Source organism: Scophthalmus maximus, chromosome 17 (genome assembly GCF_022379125.1).
Source record: "Scophthalmus maximus strain ysfricsl-2021 chromosome 17, ASM2237912v1, whole genome shotgun sequence".
Taxonomy (NCBI): Eukaryota; Metazoa; Chordata; class Actinopteri; order Pleuronectiformes; family Scophthalmidae; genus Scophthalmus; species Scophthalmus maximus.
Genome location: NC_061531.1, coordinates 17,554,997 through 17,573,003, shown reverse-complemented (window position 1 = coordinate 17,573,003; position 18,007 = coordinate 17,554,997). Strand labels below are relative to the sequence as shown.

General features: G+C 51.1%; 2 protein-coding genes across 6 annotated transcripts in view; one reads left to right on the top strand and one right to left on the bottom strand.

The window, feature by feature from the left end:
• Positions 1–3,768: 3,768 nt before the first annotated feature.
• Positions 3,769–11,487, top strand: st8sia6 (ST8 alpha-N-acetyl-neuraminide alpha-2,8-sialyltransferase 6). Of its 2 annotated transcripts, none has more exons than XM_035614198.2 (7): positions 3,769–3,902; positions 5,234–5,308; positions 5,419–5,493; positions 6,225–6,369; positions 8,056–8,168; positions 8,280–8,372; positions 8,463–11,487. In XM_035614198.2, exons 1-7 carry the CDS (start codon positions 3,820–3,822, stop codon positions 8,938–8,940), a joined length of 1,062 nt encoding a protein of 353 aa, XP_035470091.1. In that variant the 5' UTR covers positions 3,769–3,819; the 3' UTR covers positions 8,941–11,487. The 2 variants fall into 2 exon arrangements, with proteins under 2 accessions (XP_035470091.1, XP_035470090.1); XM_035614197.2 differs by having other exon boundaries at positions 3,770–3,920.
• Positions 11,488–14,161: 2,674 nt separating this feature from the next.
• Positions 14,162–18,007, bottom strand: part of gjc1 (gap junction protein gamma 1) — a 37,152-nt gene continuing 33,306 nt past the window's right edge. For all 4 annotated transcript variants that reach the window (XM_035614193.2, XM_035614192.2, XM_035614189.2 and 1 more), the window contains one exon: positions 14,162–16,339. In XM_035614193.2, coding sequence (XP_035470086.2) covers positions 14,828–16,285 — 1,458 coding nt within the window. In that variant the 5' untranslated portion in view covers positions 16,286–16,339 and the 3' untranslated portion in view covers positions 14,162–14,827. The remainder of the gene's footprint in view (positions 16,340–18,007) is intronic.

Sequence of the window (18,007 nt, the reverse complement as noted above, 5' to 3'; positions counted from 1 at the left end):
TAGTTTTTTTTAAATTTCCATTGATGTTAAACAGAACATAAAACAGCAAATACTAACATTTGAGAATCTGGAACCATTAGGATATTTGGCTTCTGTGTTCAAAACCATCGGTTTGCTGGTGAAAACAGTTGATGGTCGATGTTCTCGGCTCATGATTTCAGTTCTAGGTGAAGTTTGATGATTTTTTTAGAATCCTGAAGACGTGGAAAATATTCAACACGAAAGCAAAAATTGGAAAAAGGTAAAAACAAAAACATCTACTGATACTGAACAGCTTGGGCTGTGTATGCATTGTGACGTGAACCTGGAAATGCCAGACATTCTGGATATATATTTTTGTGCAGCTTTTGCATTTTGTTTTATAGTCCTATATGCAGCTGCTGTGCACAGAACGTGTAATGTGGTATAAACACAGATGGCGCTCAATGTGGTCCTTAATGCATCATAAGTAATTTGTAATTTAGATGATTTCGAATTGAATTTTATGCCATTTTAATGTCTCACTATAGTCTATTCTTTGGTACTTTCTACAAAAACAAAACCCCACTGTGTTTATTTTAGTTGTATCCTGTGTGGTGAGGGTGTGGCAATAGGAAATAATGAACATGTTTATGCTGTTTAAAAAAAAAATTAAGATTCTTGATTCTTTGGTTATCGTGGAAAAAAGAGCAGAAAAATTGCAAGTCTTTTAAAAAAATTTTTTTAAAAAAAGCAGAAAACTGCGTGGTCATCTGGTTTCCTACACCCTCAATTCTTTTTTAACTCCTTGGCCCCCTCAACACTTACACTCTGCATCCCCTCGTCACTTGGTTTCCGCGGCTCGTTGTTCACAGACAGCCACACACTGAGCAAAGAGTAAAGTGAGTGGTTCACGCGGTGCCAGACAGACGACGGGTGTCGACACCTTTGGCCTCTGTGATTTCCCGCGAGGTCATCAACTGTTACCTGGGCGACGGGTCTGAGTCATGCTGCTTGTTTATTCGGTAAAAAAACAAAACAGAGTTGCTCATGAAAGGAAGAGTCCCTTCTCCTTTGTCTAACGCATAACCTGTCAATTCTTGTCCTAACATCGCGTTGTTCAGAAGGCACGCAGCTCAGGCCACTTCAGGGGGGGGGGGGGGGGGAGACACCCAACGCTCAAACTTTACTGAGCAAGAAACGCTGGCATGCCTGGTCCACATCCTGTCTCTCTCTTCCTCTCGTCAGTGTTGCTTTGCGACGACTGCGGCGGCGGCGGCCTCCTCCTCACTGCGGAAGGCACCAAGGTAGAAGAGGGGGAGGACAGATTCATAAGGCTTCTGTGCGGATGACAATGGGACCTTTGTCTTTCGGTCTGACTTGTGATAGTGTCACATGGGGCTTCTCTCGCTCTCTCTGGGGGAAGGACTTTGTTCCCCCATGCAGAGAGTCACCCACTGCTTTAGGGGCCTGCCACCCCCCCCCCCCCGGAGCATGCCGTGTTCCCGTCGACACACACACACACACACACACACACACAAACCATGAGCATGTTTATCAGTGGTCGGCTATGAAAAATATGGGACAACACGCAAACACTCATATTTTGGGAGTGTCCCATTTTTTTGCGGGTCGCATGCCGAGACTATGAAGATTGCAGAACGTCGCCAAAGACATATATGGTTTGTCAACATTTGGGTGGACCCCTTCTCAATCACAGCAAAAGTTGAAGCCACTAATTGGACAGTCAATCATCGAGCGACACGATGATTCCCCGGGAAATTAAAAGACGAGCGTTGCACAATGCGGAGAAATCTCCTGAATGCCATCGTGGCAAAAAAATCGCTCATTTGCTTAAAATGAGGGGGCGGGGGCCTCCAGCACAATGAGGGGAAATCCAAGTTGACAGGCCTCCAGGCGAACCCCGGTGTTTGCTGCTGATGTTCCTCTTCTGCAGGATCACCCCGGTTCTTCTGGGGCAGCGGCCACTTGTAGTGATCGCTGCAGAAAGTCATTCATCCCCCCCTCCACATTTCTCTTCACATTCCTGTCCATGTCTCATGATTCAGGAAAGGTTGGGGAAACTGTGTGTGTGTGTGTGTGTGTGTGTGTGTGTGTGTGTGTTGTCCTCCCTGAGGCATTGCTCTCAGCAGTGAGTTTGGCATCTCTCCTCAGATCAGGATGCATTCATAAAATGCTGGTGTGGTGAGGAAGGACGTTTGTGTCCTTTGTTCCCCCCTCCAGAGACCCCCATCCGGGCCTCATGGATGAAGACGACTGAAAGATCAAACTCTTTCTCGAGGTCGCGACCTGGACACAGAAGCCCAGACGGCTCAGCGGCGTGCCGTTACTCTGCGTTCTTACTCTATCGCGAGGGCGCTCGGCCTGGAGTTTCCCACAGGACAACTTAAATCGGGGGCGGGGGGAGACAACTGGGCGTGGTCATCTTTTTGCGTGGGTGTTGATCGTCCAAATGCATCCCATATGCTCGACACATTTCCCACCATTCTCCTCCGAGGTCCACGTCCAAGTCTTGATTACGCTCCGGCCGCACGGCTTCTCGACACGGAGAATCCTCAGAGCCCAACAAGCGGATGAGTTATGAGCTCCATTGCTTCATCGGCTCTCCGCCCCCCCACCCCCCCACCCTCTCTGCTTCTCGTCCCTCGCCGTCTCCGGCCTCCTTGGAATTTGTCTCTCCGTTCCATCTTTATATATATATATATATATATATATATATATATATATATATATATATATATATATATATATATATATATATATATGTTTTTTGTTTTTTTTAGTTAGTTCTCCTGTTGATCCAGGCAACAGTGCTGCCATGTTGGAAACATCCTACCAACTCAGCAGAGTGGCGACTTCCCTTTACTTGCCCCCCCCCCTTCCACTCTGTAAACGGAAACATTTTTCAAGTCAATACGGCTCTAAATGTTGGACACTGGAATAAAATAAGTGTGTGTGTGTAAGTAAGAGTTTGGGGGGGGGGGGGATATTAATAGTCACCCCCTCGTCTGTTCTTCAACATGTTTCCTGACACACACACACACACACACACACACATTAGTCAAGAAGCAAACTGTGGGCTAATTCAGTACCGGGCACTCATGTTACTGCCTGCTCTCTGTGCAAAGGGGGAGAGGGGCTTAAAGGGGGGGGGGGGGGGAGGATGCCTGGGGGAGGGAAGGGAAAGCAGAGAGAGGCAAGGCTGAGGCTCTGAGGTCTGTGTGGAGGGGGGGGCGGAGAGAGCCGAGGAGGTACTCCAAAGGTTGGGAAAGTGTAGGACTGGACGTGGAGTTTGGTGGGGACTAGAGTGGGGTGTGGAGCGACACAAGATCCGCTCCGTCCCGACTCGAACAGGAAGAGGGGGAGAGACAAAGTAGGAGGACAGGGGACCAAAAAAAAAGAGAGACAGACAGAGCGAGAGAGAGATAGAGAGAGAGAGAGAGAGAGAGGGAGAGAGAGAGAGAAGACAAACTGACAACTGAGGAGGCGTGCTCTCACTCAGCATAGGAGGGGACAAAGTCAGAGTCAAACCAGACAGGAAGGGAGAGAGAGGTGAGTTACAATATAAAGAGGGCACAGAGGCAAAAGATTAACACTCCGGAGAGAGAGAGAGAGAGAGAGGGAGGGAGTGTGTGTGTGTGAGGTGAGGTTCAGCCGAGGAGGTGGGGGAAGGAAATGTGAAACAGCAGAGCAGAGGGGGAAGGTCGACGGGACGGGCGGACGGGTTCCTGTTGCTCGAGGTGGAAAGTGGGACAGCGGGACAGACAGAAAGGCACAAGGTGAGGGGGCGGGGTGGGGGGGGCGACTCGCTGGTGGAAGTCACTGCAGGAGGGGAGAGGCATGAGGGGACAGCTCCTGAGGTCACTCGTCTCTCTGATGATCACTCTCCTGTGCGTCGGGAGCCTGCTGACCACTCTCATTTGGTACGTGTTCAACGACAAGTAAGTGTGGTAACCACTGCCTTGTGTCAGCCAGCCGCCTGGACACACACACACACACACACACACACACACACACACACTCGGAGGGAGGTTTTGTAGTTGTCGGTGCTGTAGTTAGTAGTTGTCGGTGCAGGGAGATAAAGACCGGGTGGGACAAGGGTGCGAGAGCAGAACAAAAGATGTAGATAGAAGATACCAGAAGAGAAAAACAGGATTTTTTTTTTCTCATTTGAGTCATTGTGTTCTGCACATGTGCACACGTGCAGCGGCCGTGGAGAGGCGTCGCTTCAGCGTCGAGTGACTGAGATGAAGAGAGAGAAAAAGAGAGAAAAAAGACGCATTTGACCTTTGGGCGCGTCGAGGGTCGGAAAGAAAACACGCGGTGGAATTTTGGCCAAATGTCACTTCTCCCGTGCGTCCGGGCGCACGGACACACGGGAGAAGGTTGGCTCTTCATTTTTTGGGGACTCTGTGTTCTCTGCCACAGACACGGCAGAGGAAGCAAAGGTCCCCGGCTCGTTTGAGTTTGAACCCTGGTTGTTCATTTATGGCGCGCGAAGCCGAAAGTGACTGACTGACTGACTGACTGACTGACTGACTGACTGGGCTTTTTATATTTGATCCCTGAACGCTGAAGTTGCAGCGAACCTGCGGGATTATTTGCTTTTGCTGAAGAAGGAAAAAGAAGAAAAAAAAGCCCAAAAAACCCAAACAAGCACATGACAGCCGAGCGGGGCCTTGGCCTCCGGGCGACGGCTACCACGCCATGTGGGGACAGGAGGAGGGGTTGTCGCCTGTCAGACGACTCAGAGGGTGAAAAAAACAACAGCTTGACATCAATCCTGCGCTTTCACAGTAATGCTCTCCCAACTTTTTTGGCATATTTTTCTTTTACCTCTGCGCAGCGAAGATGAAAGAAACAAAAAGAATGCGGGTGCCTGAAATCGTTAAAAGTGTGTTTAATACAATCTCTTTAAACGTGTGTATGCGTGGAAATATGTAACTTACCACGCCTGTAAGGTGCTGGAACGGAGGGGGTTCCCCCTGGACAGGTCGTCCAGCTCATCTCAGGGCCGAACACACAGATGCACCCGCACAATCGGTGGATTTACATTCTCCAGTTAACCAAATCTACATCTGGGTGTAAACTTCCCTGGGAAAAAAAAGCCCCACACAAAGACACGAGACAGAAAAAAGACCCCCGGCCGAACTGGGATTAGTACCAGGAAGCGTGTTGCTGTGCGGTGATTCTGAATTGCATTTCTTCCTTTGGTTTCTCACCGCTCCTGTTTCTCTGCTCGTCTGCTCCACAGCAATGTGGAACCTCACAAACCGCCCCCTCAGAAGAAGAGCGCCCCTCAGCCCTCCGACCCTTGCAATGGCTGCGGGTGAGAGCGACCTCTGTCAAGCGACCTCTTCCTTCCCGTGCCGAAGGCTACACGTCTGACGGCGAATTTGAAAATGTGTGTGTGTGTGTGTGTGTGTGTGTGTCACACAGGGAAATCATCAACAAAGTTCTGGAGCGCTACTCCCAACCGTGGAAGAAGCGAGAGGACAACTACCAAAAATTCAGGTAAAGAGAAGGAAAAAAAAGGCGACGTTCCGCGCTCGTGCTCACGGACCGGGGACCGTCAGGCCGCGGAGTGATGCTCGACGTGTTGTTCCGAAGAAACCTTTCATTAACACCACACCCTGTCAATCACGCCAGCTCATGAGAGCTTATCAGTCTTCCGACGTGAACAATAACTCCGGCACCGCAAATCTCAGAGCGACGTCGTGGCGCCACTTGTACAGCCGCGACGCCGTTGAGCAATTACGAAATGCAGTTTCTTTTCCCCCAGAAGACGAGTCAGCATGTAAACAGCTTGTTTCCCAGTGATTGCGCTGCATCAATAAAACATAAGCGTGAGTAAATATATCCCTCAAAATGTTTCAGCTTCAGGGCGAGTGGGGTCAGGGGTCAGCGGTCGACTGAACTCCTCGGCTTCTAAGAAAGTAAATCTATAGAAACGAGGAACATGTGCAGACGAGGAAAAGGAGAAGCAGAAATGGAGACGTTGATTTAAAGGAACTTGGCATGTGGTCGAAAGGTAACACGCCTTCACGCGTCACATGAGTTGCAGTAAAAACAGAGCTTCTGCTTTCCACTCACACGAGTCAAAACCTTTCCACGAATTAACGCGTGAACGGTCCCAGGCGTCTCGTGTGTGTGTGTGTGTGTGTGTGTGTGTGTGTGTGTGCGTGCGTGTGCGTGTGTGTGCATGTGTGTGTGTCGTTTAACAAAGTTCACCGCGGTTCCCTCAGATCTCAGCTCGGGAGCAAGTGCCACGGGTTGGACAAGGCCATCGTCACCCAGGGCAACACCCCGGTGGGCGCGAAGCTCGTGTACGACGGGGAGAAGAAGAGGAGCCTCCAGGTGACCCCGGAGATTTTCAGCACCTTCACAAAGGTGTGTTTTGTCCGTCGTTCAATATCATCGTGTCAACTTGTCATTGGCTCGCGGCACCCCATTGTCGCAGTCTCTGCTTTTTGCTGCCAACGCGTATTTGCAGTATGTGTGTCATAAATTTGAGGGATTTATCAAACAAATATTCTTTAAACAGGAGGGAATTCAGATTTGAACTGGGGCGCTTTGATCTGCAGTCAAATGCTCTACCACCAATTTTCTCGATCACAAAGAAAATGCATATGAACTGACCCTGAAGCATTACACGCTGGTCGATTACGGTCATATCATCAATAAAAAATAACTCCAAAAATAATAAATATTTCAATAAAAATACAGAGTTTAATAACAAAGACACAGATAAGCATAAATATAACTTTGAGCCACATGCCATTTTGTTTTATATAGGGCTAAAAACAGCAAGAGACACGATTAAAGATAGTGTTGAGTTCACTGTCATCATTTTTCAAAACTGAGTCGGAGTGGACGACATTAAAAGTCCCGGATGGTGCAGATTCACTTTTTTTTTCTGGCCACCATGACAATGTCGCTCAGATCCTGATTTTGCACACGTTCGGTCGGACTCTCTGACAGAACAGGGAAGTGGCCGCTAATCGAAATCTGCTCAGCGTTGATTTCATTATTCCAGTATCTGTAAAAAACACACGCACACGCACACACACACACACACACACACACACACACACACACACACACGAGCACTTGGTTGCCTCATATCGTCGAAGCACACGTGCATGTGAACCTCAACTCTCCCTTCTTTCCGTCATTATCCGGTAAAGTGAAAGCGATTTTAAAATAAATACTTAGAAAACAAGGACGTGACCGTCGACCACAGACTTACAGCAATGTGACTCATCTTCTCTTTTCGCAAAGTAGGTCGAAGCATGTTGCATCAGATGAACAGCAATAACATTCGGTGACGTGACCCGGGGACAAACGCAACTTCTTCGGAAGAAAGAAATCCTGATCCTGTTTCCCAGACTCCAAAACACCACATTCCTCTCGAGTGTGTGGAGAGAGACTATCTGGACGGAATATCTGCAGTTTCCAGGCCGTAATAAAATGACTTTATATTTCCACAACCGCCGCGCGGACCTCTCAGAGTCTTTTCGCCACTGAGCTGGAGGTTTTTCAGGGGTGTCATGTTTGTTAAATGTCCGCTTGTGGTCCGGTCCCGTCTGGTCCAACTGGTCTACTGCGGTCTAACGTCTGAGGTGAAGGGACTGAATCATCATGTCGGCACTTCACACACTCTGCGGCCGGCATATTTTCAGACCAAGTTCCGTTATCGCAGGCTGACAAGAGCCCCGTCCTGTCACGGACTGTTGATCAAGCGAGGCTGAAAAATGAGGCCTTTTCTTTTGTCTGAATCTGAAGAAGAAAGTAAACTAACAGCAATGTTGCAAAAATGTAGAGGACGAAGACGGACGAGCCGTATTTGTTGGTCAAAAGAAGGAAGGAACCTTATTCTTGAACACCAGCAACAGAATTGTATGAACACGCACACGTGCTGGCACACGAGGGCCCTGTGGGGGATTTCCCCCCCTTTTGTGCAGACTGAGGAGGAAACAGATCCGGTCGTGGACTTCCCCCTGCGTGGCGCTCTTTGTCCTTGACACGCGGCATCCTAACATACGTCTCTCAAACGTTCTCCCCCTCTGATTGCAGGAGCGTCCCTTCTCCAACAAAACATGGGACACGTGCGCCGTCGTGGGGAACGGGGGGATCCTGACCAACAGCAGCTGCGGGCCCATGATCGACGCGGCCCAGTTCGTCATCAGGTGAGACAGACCGGCGACCGGCGACTGAACGGACACAGCCGAAGCCGAAATCTCTGTCGATGTGCCGATGTAACGGTCGCCCCTCTGTGTCGTCCCTGTCGCCCCGCTCAGGTGCAACCTGCCTCCGCTGGCCAACGGCTACGAGACACACGTGGGCGTCAAGACTGACCTCGTGACCGCGAACCCGAGCATCCTCGTCGAGAAGTGAGTCCCGCGCGCGCACTCTCACCGGCTCTGCCGACGCTCCCCTTGCTCGCGTCGCCTCACGTCTTGCCGTCTGTGGTGTTCCCAAAGGTACGGGGCCCTGATGGGGCGCCGGCGTCCGTTCGTGGAGAGCCTGCGGAGCTACGGCGACTCGCTGCTGCTGCTCCCCGCCTTCTCCTACGGCCACAACACGCCCGTCTCCCTGCGCGCCGCCTACTCCATCGAGGACTTCGGGAGCCCCGCGCGGCCCATCTTCTTCAACCCCGAGTACCTCCAGAGCCTGGCCGTCTTCTGGGGCTCGCGGGGCCTGAGGGCGGTGCGCCTCAGCACCGGCATAATCATGGCCAGCCTGGCCCTGGAGGTGTGCACCAACGTGCACCTGTACGGCTTCTGGCCCTTCGGCCATCACCCGCACGGCCTCCACGCGCTCACCAACCACTACTACGACGACAGGCAGACCAAGAAGAAGTTCCACGCCATGCCGGCCGAGTTCGACCTCCTGCTGCGGCTGCACAGCCAGGGGGTGCTCAGGCTTCACCTGGGAGACTGTCGACCGGCCGACGGGTAGTCTCTCCCGGATCTTAGGACACAAACAGCGCGAGGATTGCAAAGTGCCGTCCTTCTCACGACGATTGCCAATCACGCGTAAAACGGGCACTTTTTCCGTTGGATGGATGGATCCATTGCTTGGCCGGTGGCCATGGAGCGAGGTGGACGATTGGACGGTGGGCCGCAAACACGCAAACAAGCGTCGGACTTTTACACAGTGAATGTACGACTGTATTTATTAGCACAAACGCTCCAGCTGGAGTCTGGAGGGAATCCTTTTTTGTGACGGCCCACGTGGTCGTGCCTTATGCCAATCCGTTATACAACTTAACCACGGGAGCTTTTAGATCAAACTGAATGTGTGTGGGGGGGGGGGGTTGTTATTTTAAGAGAAAATCAAGTATCTAGGTTACATGAAGGCTGTCTTGCCAAAAAAACTGCGAAACGTTTAATGGAAAACACTTTGAAGACGATCGGGTAACCTCGGTGAACCGAGGGGGAGATGTTCCCATACTCACACACTTTTTTTTTTATCGCAAGAATGTTATAGGAAAAAAAGCCGGTGCTATTGTTGACACTGGTGAAGGACGCACATGAAGTAAAGGGGGGGGGGGGGGGGGTCACGTCCCAGTCGCCTTAACTACAGGCCGCAGAGGAGCGACGGAGGCCTCGGAGCCAAGGATTACACAAGAGACGCCACAGAGAGAGAGAGAGAGAGAGAGAGAGGGGAACTATAATACTAGTAAACACCAGGTTGCTATGGAGAGAGCTCGTGTGACAGTGGTAGGTACAACGCAGTGGTACAGTGTCCTCTATGAGTTCATGGAAATGTAGATTTAACTGACCCCCAGCACTGTGGGTGAAAAGTATTTGCTGACAACCGCTGGGTCTCGCTGGTCTTCGCTGGTCTTCGCTGGTCTTCGCTGACATGAGCATCGACTCAGTGGAACACTGACGTACGAGCTGCAGCTTCTAACACACTTGAGAAACGATTGTGGCAGAATCGTGCTGTGATCTTTTTTTTTTTTTAGAATGTGTGTTTGGGCACACGGCAGGAGTCGAGCGGGAAAAACGGCGAAGGTGGAGAGAATGAAGATTTATCCTGAAGATTGTTTGTGTGGAATCAGACGCCGGAGGGGATCTGTTCTCCAACCAGAACGCCCCGAGTTCTCAAAACCTGCCAAGGTTTGTCTTTACGGTTCAGCAGTTGTTCTCACAAGCGTACAGGTTCGGGTCACAGTTTGTGCTCAGCCTTCGCTGAGGCATTTATTTACTATCAATATTTAATATCGTACTTCTTGTATCGCATCTTCATATACATATATATATATATATTTATATATAACTCTTTTTTGGAACCTGAAGTAAGACATATGCAGATGTATAGTCCATGTTGCTCCACACAGCTGTGACATCCGTGGTCCTTCAGGGTACCACGCTCGTCCCCTTCCCCTCCTGCCACAGTCACCGCGTGGACACGACATGCAAAACATCTGAATGATGCTGTGACGCCTAAAAAAAAACTAAACGAAAACTGGCCGAGGAAGCGATGAAAACTCCTCCCTTCTTTCTCCCTGCCTCCCAATTCATCATTGATGGGTTGTGTGCGTCATGTGTGCGTCCGGCCCCGTTCGTCCATTGAATGGGACGAGAGGTTGATTCTTTCCTGGACAACAGCGCCGCTGCCACGTGCTGCCATCCTCATCAATGTGCTCATGGGATTCCACTTCCATGTCGCCAGTGACCTCATTGTGGATCCAGCTGCAGGAGACCCCCCCCCCCATACTGTAGTCACTGTGCTTCACGAGTGGGACACCATCTCTATTTATTTCCTCACGTGTCTCCTTCGTTCCTGGCGCCAGAACAGAAGACGCGGAGGCTTGATTCAATATGTATTTCTGATTGATTTATTGGTTTGTTTTTTTGTAGGAAAATAGGCATTTTTTTTTCTCCACATGCAAATCAAATTTATCCATCAAAGAATATGAAAAAAGGAAGGGGGCAGGGGAGGGGGAATACCAGTATGGCACTGAAGGAAGTACATTTTTTCTTCCTTTTTTTTTTTTACAAAAGGCATAGAAAAACACAAAACACACACACAAATGCATGTATGGATCAGTTTGTACTGGTGACATCACATCCCACACGGGGGGAAACAACACACACAGACACGATGGACAGATCTCGTCAGTTCCAACACACGGCTGATTTCACACCACACCTGTTGTACCTCTCCAAGAATCCATGTCTCCCCCCCGAGGTGTGTCGGAGCTCAGATGCATAATTTATTGCCTTCTATCTAGCTATTATTTAATTTTTTGGGGCAACCTTGAAAAAAGGAAATGTTTGCTCCCTGTGTTTTGTTCGGTGATAAAATCCTCACAGAATTAAAAGGAGCGAACGGAAACGAGAGGAATTTGCCTGTGAACTTGGGGCTAACCTGAAGGATTAGATGCTTATGATGTGTTGAGGAGAAAGAAAGAAATCCCCTCCTAACAGGCCAAAGTCCTTATTTGTTATTGTCAAGACTTGCATTAAAGTTGTTCAGACTACCAGAACCAAACCAGACAAGCCTGTTTGTCCTGTGTTTCCTTTTTCTTGTTCAAAAGCCCTTTAGTGACATTTTGGTGACATATTATTTTTTTAAATTATTTTCACAGAACAGCAAAAGTATGCGGAGGAGAATATAAACCCCTAATAAAGGCCGGTTCTTTTCAGTGCGAGCACTCTTTCTCTTTCCTACTTCTCCTCTGTTCCTTCCACCAATTCAACAACACAGAGAAGAGAGCAGGGTGAATCAAATGTAAAATAGCGCCACGGGGTAAATTCTTTTGACCTGGATAGCTGCCAGAATCCCTCACTTTCCACCCAAAAAAAACGCAAGACCCCGCCTGAGCCAACAGTTTTGGAGACATAAGGCCAAACTGCAGACTTTAGGACAGTCGGGGGTCTTGGAGAACCCACATAGCACCTCTTCCAAAACGCTCCTCGTCGCCCTCTAGTGGCTCCGACAGCGAAGCACCACCAGCTGCCATGTTCTCCATTTACTCCATGTGGTTTGTTTCCAACTCCATCACCGCTTTATCCATTTAAGGGTCGAGGGAGGAGGGGGGGCTGGAGCCAATCCCATCTAACATTGGGCGAGAGGCGGGGTTCACCCTGGACAGGTCGCCAGCCTATCACAGGGCCACATACAGAGACAAACAACCATTCACTCTCTCGTTCATACCTACGGTCAATTTAGAGTCTCCAATGAACCTGACCCCATTCTGCATGTCTCTGGACTGTGGGAGGAAGACGGAGAACCTGGAGAGAACCCACGCATACACGGGGAGAACATGCAAACTCCACACAGAAAGGCCCCGGTTGAACCGGGACTCGAACCCAGAACCTCCTTGCTGCGAGGCGGAAGTGTCCGTGCAGCCCTGTTTCCAACTCTCTTTTCATAAAGTGATGAATAGTTTTGTTTGAGAAACTTTTGTTCGCTGCGGAAAAGGATTTAATGAGGGCTGACTGTCCTCCTGGGGGGGGGGGGGGGGGGGGGGGGACGCCGATGGCATCACTCATTCATTTGGGATCCGAGCAATGTCAGAGGAGGAGAGGAGCCGGTGTCAACTCACTGCTCTCGGGAGTGGCTGACACTGAACGGCTGCTGGTGATTTGCGTCTGGCCGGGCTTGTCGAGAGCAGACGCGTGTGTGGTGCCCGGTGGTGGAACCCACCCGTCAGACGGGCCCCGCCAATCGAACACACGTGGCGTTCCTGCGGAGGAACCCGCGTGCCACGGTGTTCGGCTCGTCCACTCCCCGGGAGGAGATGCTGATGCGGGTGAGATATGTGAATGAATCAGCTTCTCAGATTTCGCCAGTTGACCGTCGAGAGACGCGTGGGTCATCTCGACGTCGGTGAGGCCAAGCTGGGCACGGCGCTGATAGTTTTTGGCCCCCTCGTGTCCTCGCCCGCAGCCGCTCTGTCTCCGCAGATCTCGGGACAACGTTGGAAAAGGACAAACACCGTTTTTATTAAAAAAAACATACATTGAAACACTGACACTTTAACGTACAAGAAAAAAAGTCTGGCTTGTTTTTTTTTTCTCTCCCATTAAGTCACTGTATAGCCGACATATTATAAAAATATACTATGTCATATTTCACATGTTGTTGGTTTTTTTTTTTTTTTTTTACAATTGGAAGGCAATTCATAACACAATGACAATAAATATTCGTACAACTTCTTCATTTTTTTGCTTTTAAACAACTTATTTTACAAAAAAAACCTTAGAAAAAAAGGAGCATTTCGTATAAAAAGAAACAGACTCGAACGTAAAAAAAAACTGAAATGAACTCCATTTTGAAGTTTAACCATTTTCAAATCCCATTTCCAAAAAAGCAATACACACACAATGTAATACAAAAAAAAGTAACAAGTGGCTTTTACAAAAAAAGAAAAGAAGGGTTGGTCTCACATAGAGAGGCATATTTCCACGAGTGGAGTAGCATGGCCACGGTATTTCCAAAGCTACGGACCACCGGGCTTCTCAGCAGCCCAGCTTCACAAACCTTGGCACAGACACTTGCATCACACAAACAGTGTTTGGTCTCGCTTGTACTGCAGAAAATGGCTTTTGTACCCTTTTGCTGTCACAAGGTGGATTATATTGCAGCCTTTTTGTGCATTGAACACTTTTAAAACGTTGCAGCGCTGGGAAGACTTCGTCGACACGGAGGCCTCGTCGACAGAGAACAAACAGGAGAACGCCACGGCTGGTTTGGAGTGTTTTGCTCGATGGGTATTAATATAGCAACTGTTTTTTTTTTCTTTCTTTCTACTCCGTAACATAGGAAAACCCTGTAGAGGAAACAACCACCAGGGGGCAGGCAGCTACAAGGCAGACGCAGCCAACGGGGAAGCGCTGAGCTGCCTTGATTATTTAATAGCCGCGGGGAGAGAAACTGTCGAAGAGGTTTAGAACGTTTAGAAGAAACACGCTGGCAAATGCAGAGTCACAGAAAACAGTGATTGACGCCGGAGACAATTCGGACGGTGACTGACATCGGACCGGACCGGACCGGACAGGACCGGACAGGACAGGAGAGGACAGGACAGGACAGGACCGGACAGGACAGGACAGGACAGGACAGGACCGGACAGGACAGGACAGGACCGGACAGGACAGGACAGGACAGGACAGGACAGGACAGGACCGGACAGGACCGGACAGGACAGGACAGGACAGGACAGGACAGGACAGGACAGGACCGGACAGGACAGGACAGGACAGGACAGGACAGGACAGGACCGGACCGGACAGGACAGGACAGGACCGGACAGGACCGGACCGGACAGGACAGGACAGGACACAGCCCTCAGGAAGGCGACGTTCTCTCTGCATTAAATAAAGTCACCGCCTCGGAAAATATGCTTCACTTTTATTGCGTGTGCGTCGTAGTGACGTCCCCTTTAAAACAAGCCCGATGCGTCACGTCGGTGTCTTTCGCCGCATTGTCGCGTCCTACGAATTAGGAGCGCCGATGTACTACTGTAACGGACCAAATCTGGGAGTCAATCTGAATTTGCGAGGGAAAACTTTCAGCCCAAGATCCCGCAAAAGACGATGGATGAGGGGCAGAGCGACGGAGGTCAGAGAATCGGGGGAGACGTGTAAACGACGGACTAACGCAGGTTTGGCGTCGGCGTGACGTTTCGAGTGAGACGAGACATCCGTCGTCAGCTGCGACATCACCTCGGCACACAAACACACGTTTTCTCCAGCTTGCGGGATTTCTTTAAGGCGTAGCGGTGATTCCATGTCCAAGAAAGATTGCAACAGCTCATCATTCCATCTTCTAATATATATATATTTATATATACGTATATATACACACAGGTTCAGACATGTCACTGGGGTTAAATCCACACGGAGGGCTTGCCCTCTCCCGATTTGCTGCTGCTGCTGTTGCTGCTGCTGCCTCCCCCGCTGCCGCCTCCCTTGCCGTGCTTGAACTTATGCTTGCGCTCCTTCTGCGGCAGGGCCTGTGGCTGAGGTTGGGCCTGGATGATGTTGCTCTGGGGCTTGTCGTCCCGGTTGTCCCCGAGCTGCTCCTCCGCCCGGTGCTGCTGACTGTACGCCTGGATGGCCGCCTCCAGCTGCTCGTGAGCCTGCTGGATCATGTCTTTGTTCAGGGCCACGCGGGCCTCCCCTCCGGTGGGGAAGTTGTCCTCGTTGCTGCCAAATTGCTGCTGCTCCTCCTGGGCAATGTTGGCCCGGTTCTGCTTGCACGCCATTTTGGCGTTGCTCAGGTCCGTGTAGGGCATCTGCTCCGGTTTGACCACAATGTTGTAGCCGGGTGGAGCCGACGGCGTGTTCCACGAGAAGGGGTAACCCACGTAGTCCGCGGCCCCGTCGCCGCCCACCCCTCCCTCGGAGCCCGCCTCGGGCCCCGGCACCCCCGCGGAGCCCTCCACACCGCCACTGGGGCCCAGCAGACCCAGCTGGTACTCGTCCTCCTGAGCTGGGCAGCGCCGCTGCCGCAGAATGTCGCAGATGGAGCCGATGCCGAGGTGGAGCATCTCCCAGACGTCGAGCGTGAGGCAGAGGACGGTGACGCCGTACATGATGCGCAGGAAGATGGTCTTCTCCGTGGGCCGCGACACAAAGCAGTCGACGCTGTGAGGACACGGCTTCCCCGAGCACACGAACACCGGCGTCACGCGGAACCCGTACAGCAGGTACTGGCCCGCGAGGAAGCCCGCTTCGAGCACCGTGCGCGTCACCAGCTGCAGGACGTAGACCCGCATCAGGCCCTCGTCCTGGATGCGCTTGCGCCCGTCATGCCGGATTTTGGGCCTGGGCGTGGGCTGCAGCGGATCCCTCGGCCGTTTCGAGGGCTCGATCTCCGGCACCTCGTAGATCATGGGGTCGTCCTCCTGGTCCTCCTCGGCCTCCTCGATGCCCCGGTGCTGCCGCGCCCCGAAGCAGATTTTCCTGGGCTTCCTGTGCGTGTAGCCCCCTCCTCCCGTGCGGACCGCCGCGGACCCGGCGCCTCCTTTGGCCTCGTCCAATCGTGCAATCTTGTTGACGGCGTAGCCCATGTACATGAGAGACGGCATCGCCACCAGGATGATCTGGAAGACCCAGAAACGCACGTGCGACAGCGGGGCGAAGGCGTCGTAGCAGACGTTCTCGCAGCCCGGCTGGCCCGAGTTGCAGACAAACTTGCTCTGCTCGTCGTAGTAGATGGACTCGCCCCCGACCGCGGTGAGCACGATGCGGAAGACGATGAGCACGGTGAGCCACAGCTTCCCCACGAAGGTGGAGTGGTTGTGGATCTCCTCCAGCAGCCGCGTGAGGAAGCTCCAGCTCATGGTGTCGCTGGACAGTGGGGCAGACAGTGTCCCTCTCTCACCTGTTCACAGACTCTGGAGGGGGCAGAGAGGGAGAAAAAAAAGGAAGAGAGTGTGAGCTCACAATGAATGCCCTGTGAAACGTGATCAAAGCAACTGGTGAGAGACATGTCCGACTTCTAACCCCGCCGTGGAAACAGAATTAGTTCTGCCAAGTTCAGTGGCCAAATGTGAAAAGGGGCTGACGTGATAATTGCCTTAATTAGAACGAGTCGTCCTCTCTGTAAGCTCAGGCGTCAGCGTTCCCGAAATGTGAGCTGTTGCTTCTTGCGGCGCACACACACGCGCACGCACACACACACACACACAGAAGTCGGTGCTTAGTGCCGCGGAGAGGATGCTGTCAAGTTCGAGCTTTTTAGGGAATTAGAAAAACCAAACAGGGTGGAAAGAGGATGTCGCTATTAAAAAAAAAACCCAACATCAAGCAGCACTGAGAAGAAGGCGAAAATAATCCAAATAGGGAATTTGCTATCGCCAAATATACACACATACACACACACACACACACACACACACACACACACACACACACACACACTTTATTTAACAGCCCCTATCTCTGTTTGAAGAAATAAATCCTCTTAGTGAGCCTTCTTCTGTGCGAGGTGCAGTTTTCAGGATTGCATTAACTTGCCTGGTTTGTTCTGGTCGGGAAGTAAAATGGCATTGTGCAGTGCCGTGCCATTACGCGCACGTGTGTGTGTGTGTGTGTGTGTGTGTGAGCACAGTTTAGGAAGAGGGATATGTTGTGTATGTAGGTTAGGTCTCTGCTGCAGGCAGTCCCCCCCCCAAAAAAATCAGCGGATTCAGCAGGTGGCATGGCACAAGCTGTTGGAGCGGGGAGACGGGCAGACCCACATCAGCTGAACCCAAACACTGCTGTTCCTCAGGGCGGCTTTGAGGGATGAGTCTGACACCTCCACAGAACGCCCCCCCGCCCCTTATGAAGCTGCAATAGCGCTTTGATTGAGAGGAAAATCCAGCCGTGAATAGTAGCTTAGTTTTGGGGGGTTTAAAGGGCTTCCGGGGGAACGATATCCTTACCGAGCAGGTTGAGAGCTTATAGCTCCATGGAAGCTGCTGCTGCAGCGAGAGAGGAGGGGAAAAAACACACACACACACACACACATTGAGCTGGGGGAGTTCGAGCAGCGGCTCCCGGTCCTCCTCTGCTTTGTGTCTCCGGGAGGAGAGGGGAGGGGAGGGGAGGGGAGGGGAGGGCGGGATGTTTCGACCCCAAAAAAGAAAAAAAAAAAAGCCTCGCAAATGAAACATGTGCATGAGTATTGATCACTCTGACCATATAAGGACATGCCTGGGACACAGGAGGTGGATGTCGGGAATACTGTGTGTGTGTGTGCGTGTGAGTGTGTGTGTGTGAGTGTGTGAGTGTGTGTGTGTGTGCATCCCTGACTTCACTGTATGAGTGCACACTGCCTGAGTGGCGAACAATCCCACAATCAGACGGAGCAGTGAAGTGCTCGTGAGAGAGAGCGAGCAGCGGTCGGAGTCGGAGGGGAGCGAGAAGCACACGGAGTCCTGACACGCTGTGTCCTTCCTTTTTACATATCTCTTACAGTTCTGCACAGTTGGCCCTTGATGACAGCATAATTCAATCACAGACAAAGAGTTGTCAGCAAAAGTTAAATTGCTTGATTCAATACAAAAAGCTATTCTGCT

Coding starts and splice junctions, on each gene's coding strand:
- st8sia6 (XM_035614197.2), top strand. CDS start 3,820: ATGAGGGGACAGCTCCTGAGGTCACTCGTCTCTCTGATGATCACTCTC. Junction 3,921..5,233: donor TGGTACGTGTTCAACGACAA/GTAAGTGTGGTA, acceptor TCTGCTCCACAG/CAATGTGGAACCTCACAAAC. Junction 8,373..8,462: donor CCGAGCATCCTCGTCGAGAA/GTGAGTCCCGCG, acceptor GTGTTCCCAAAG/GTACGGGGCCCTGATGGGGC.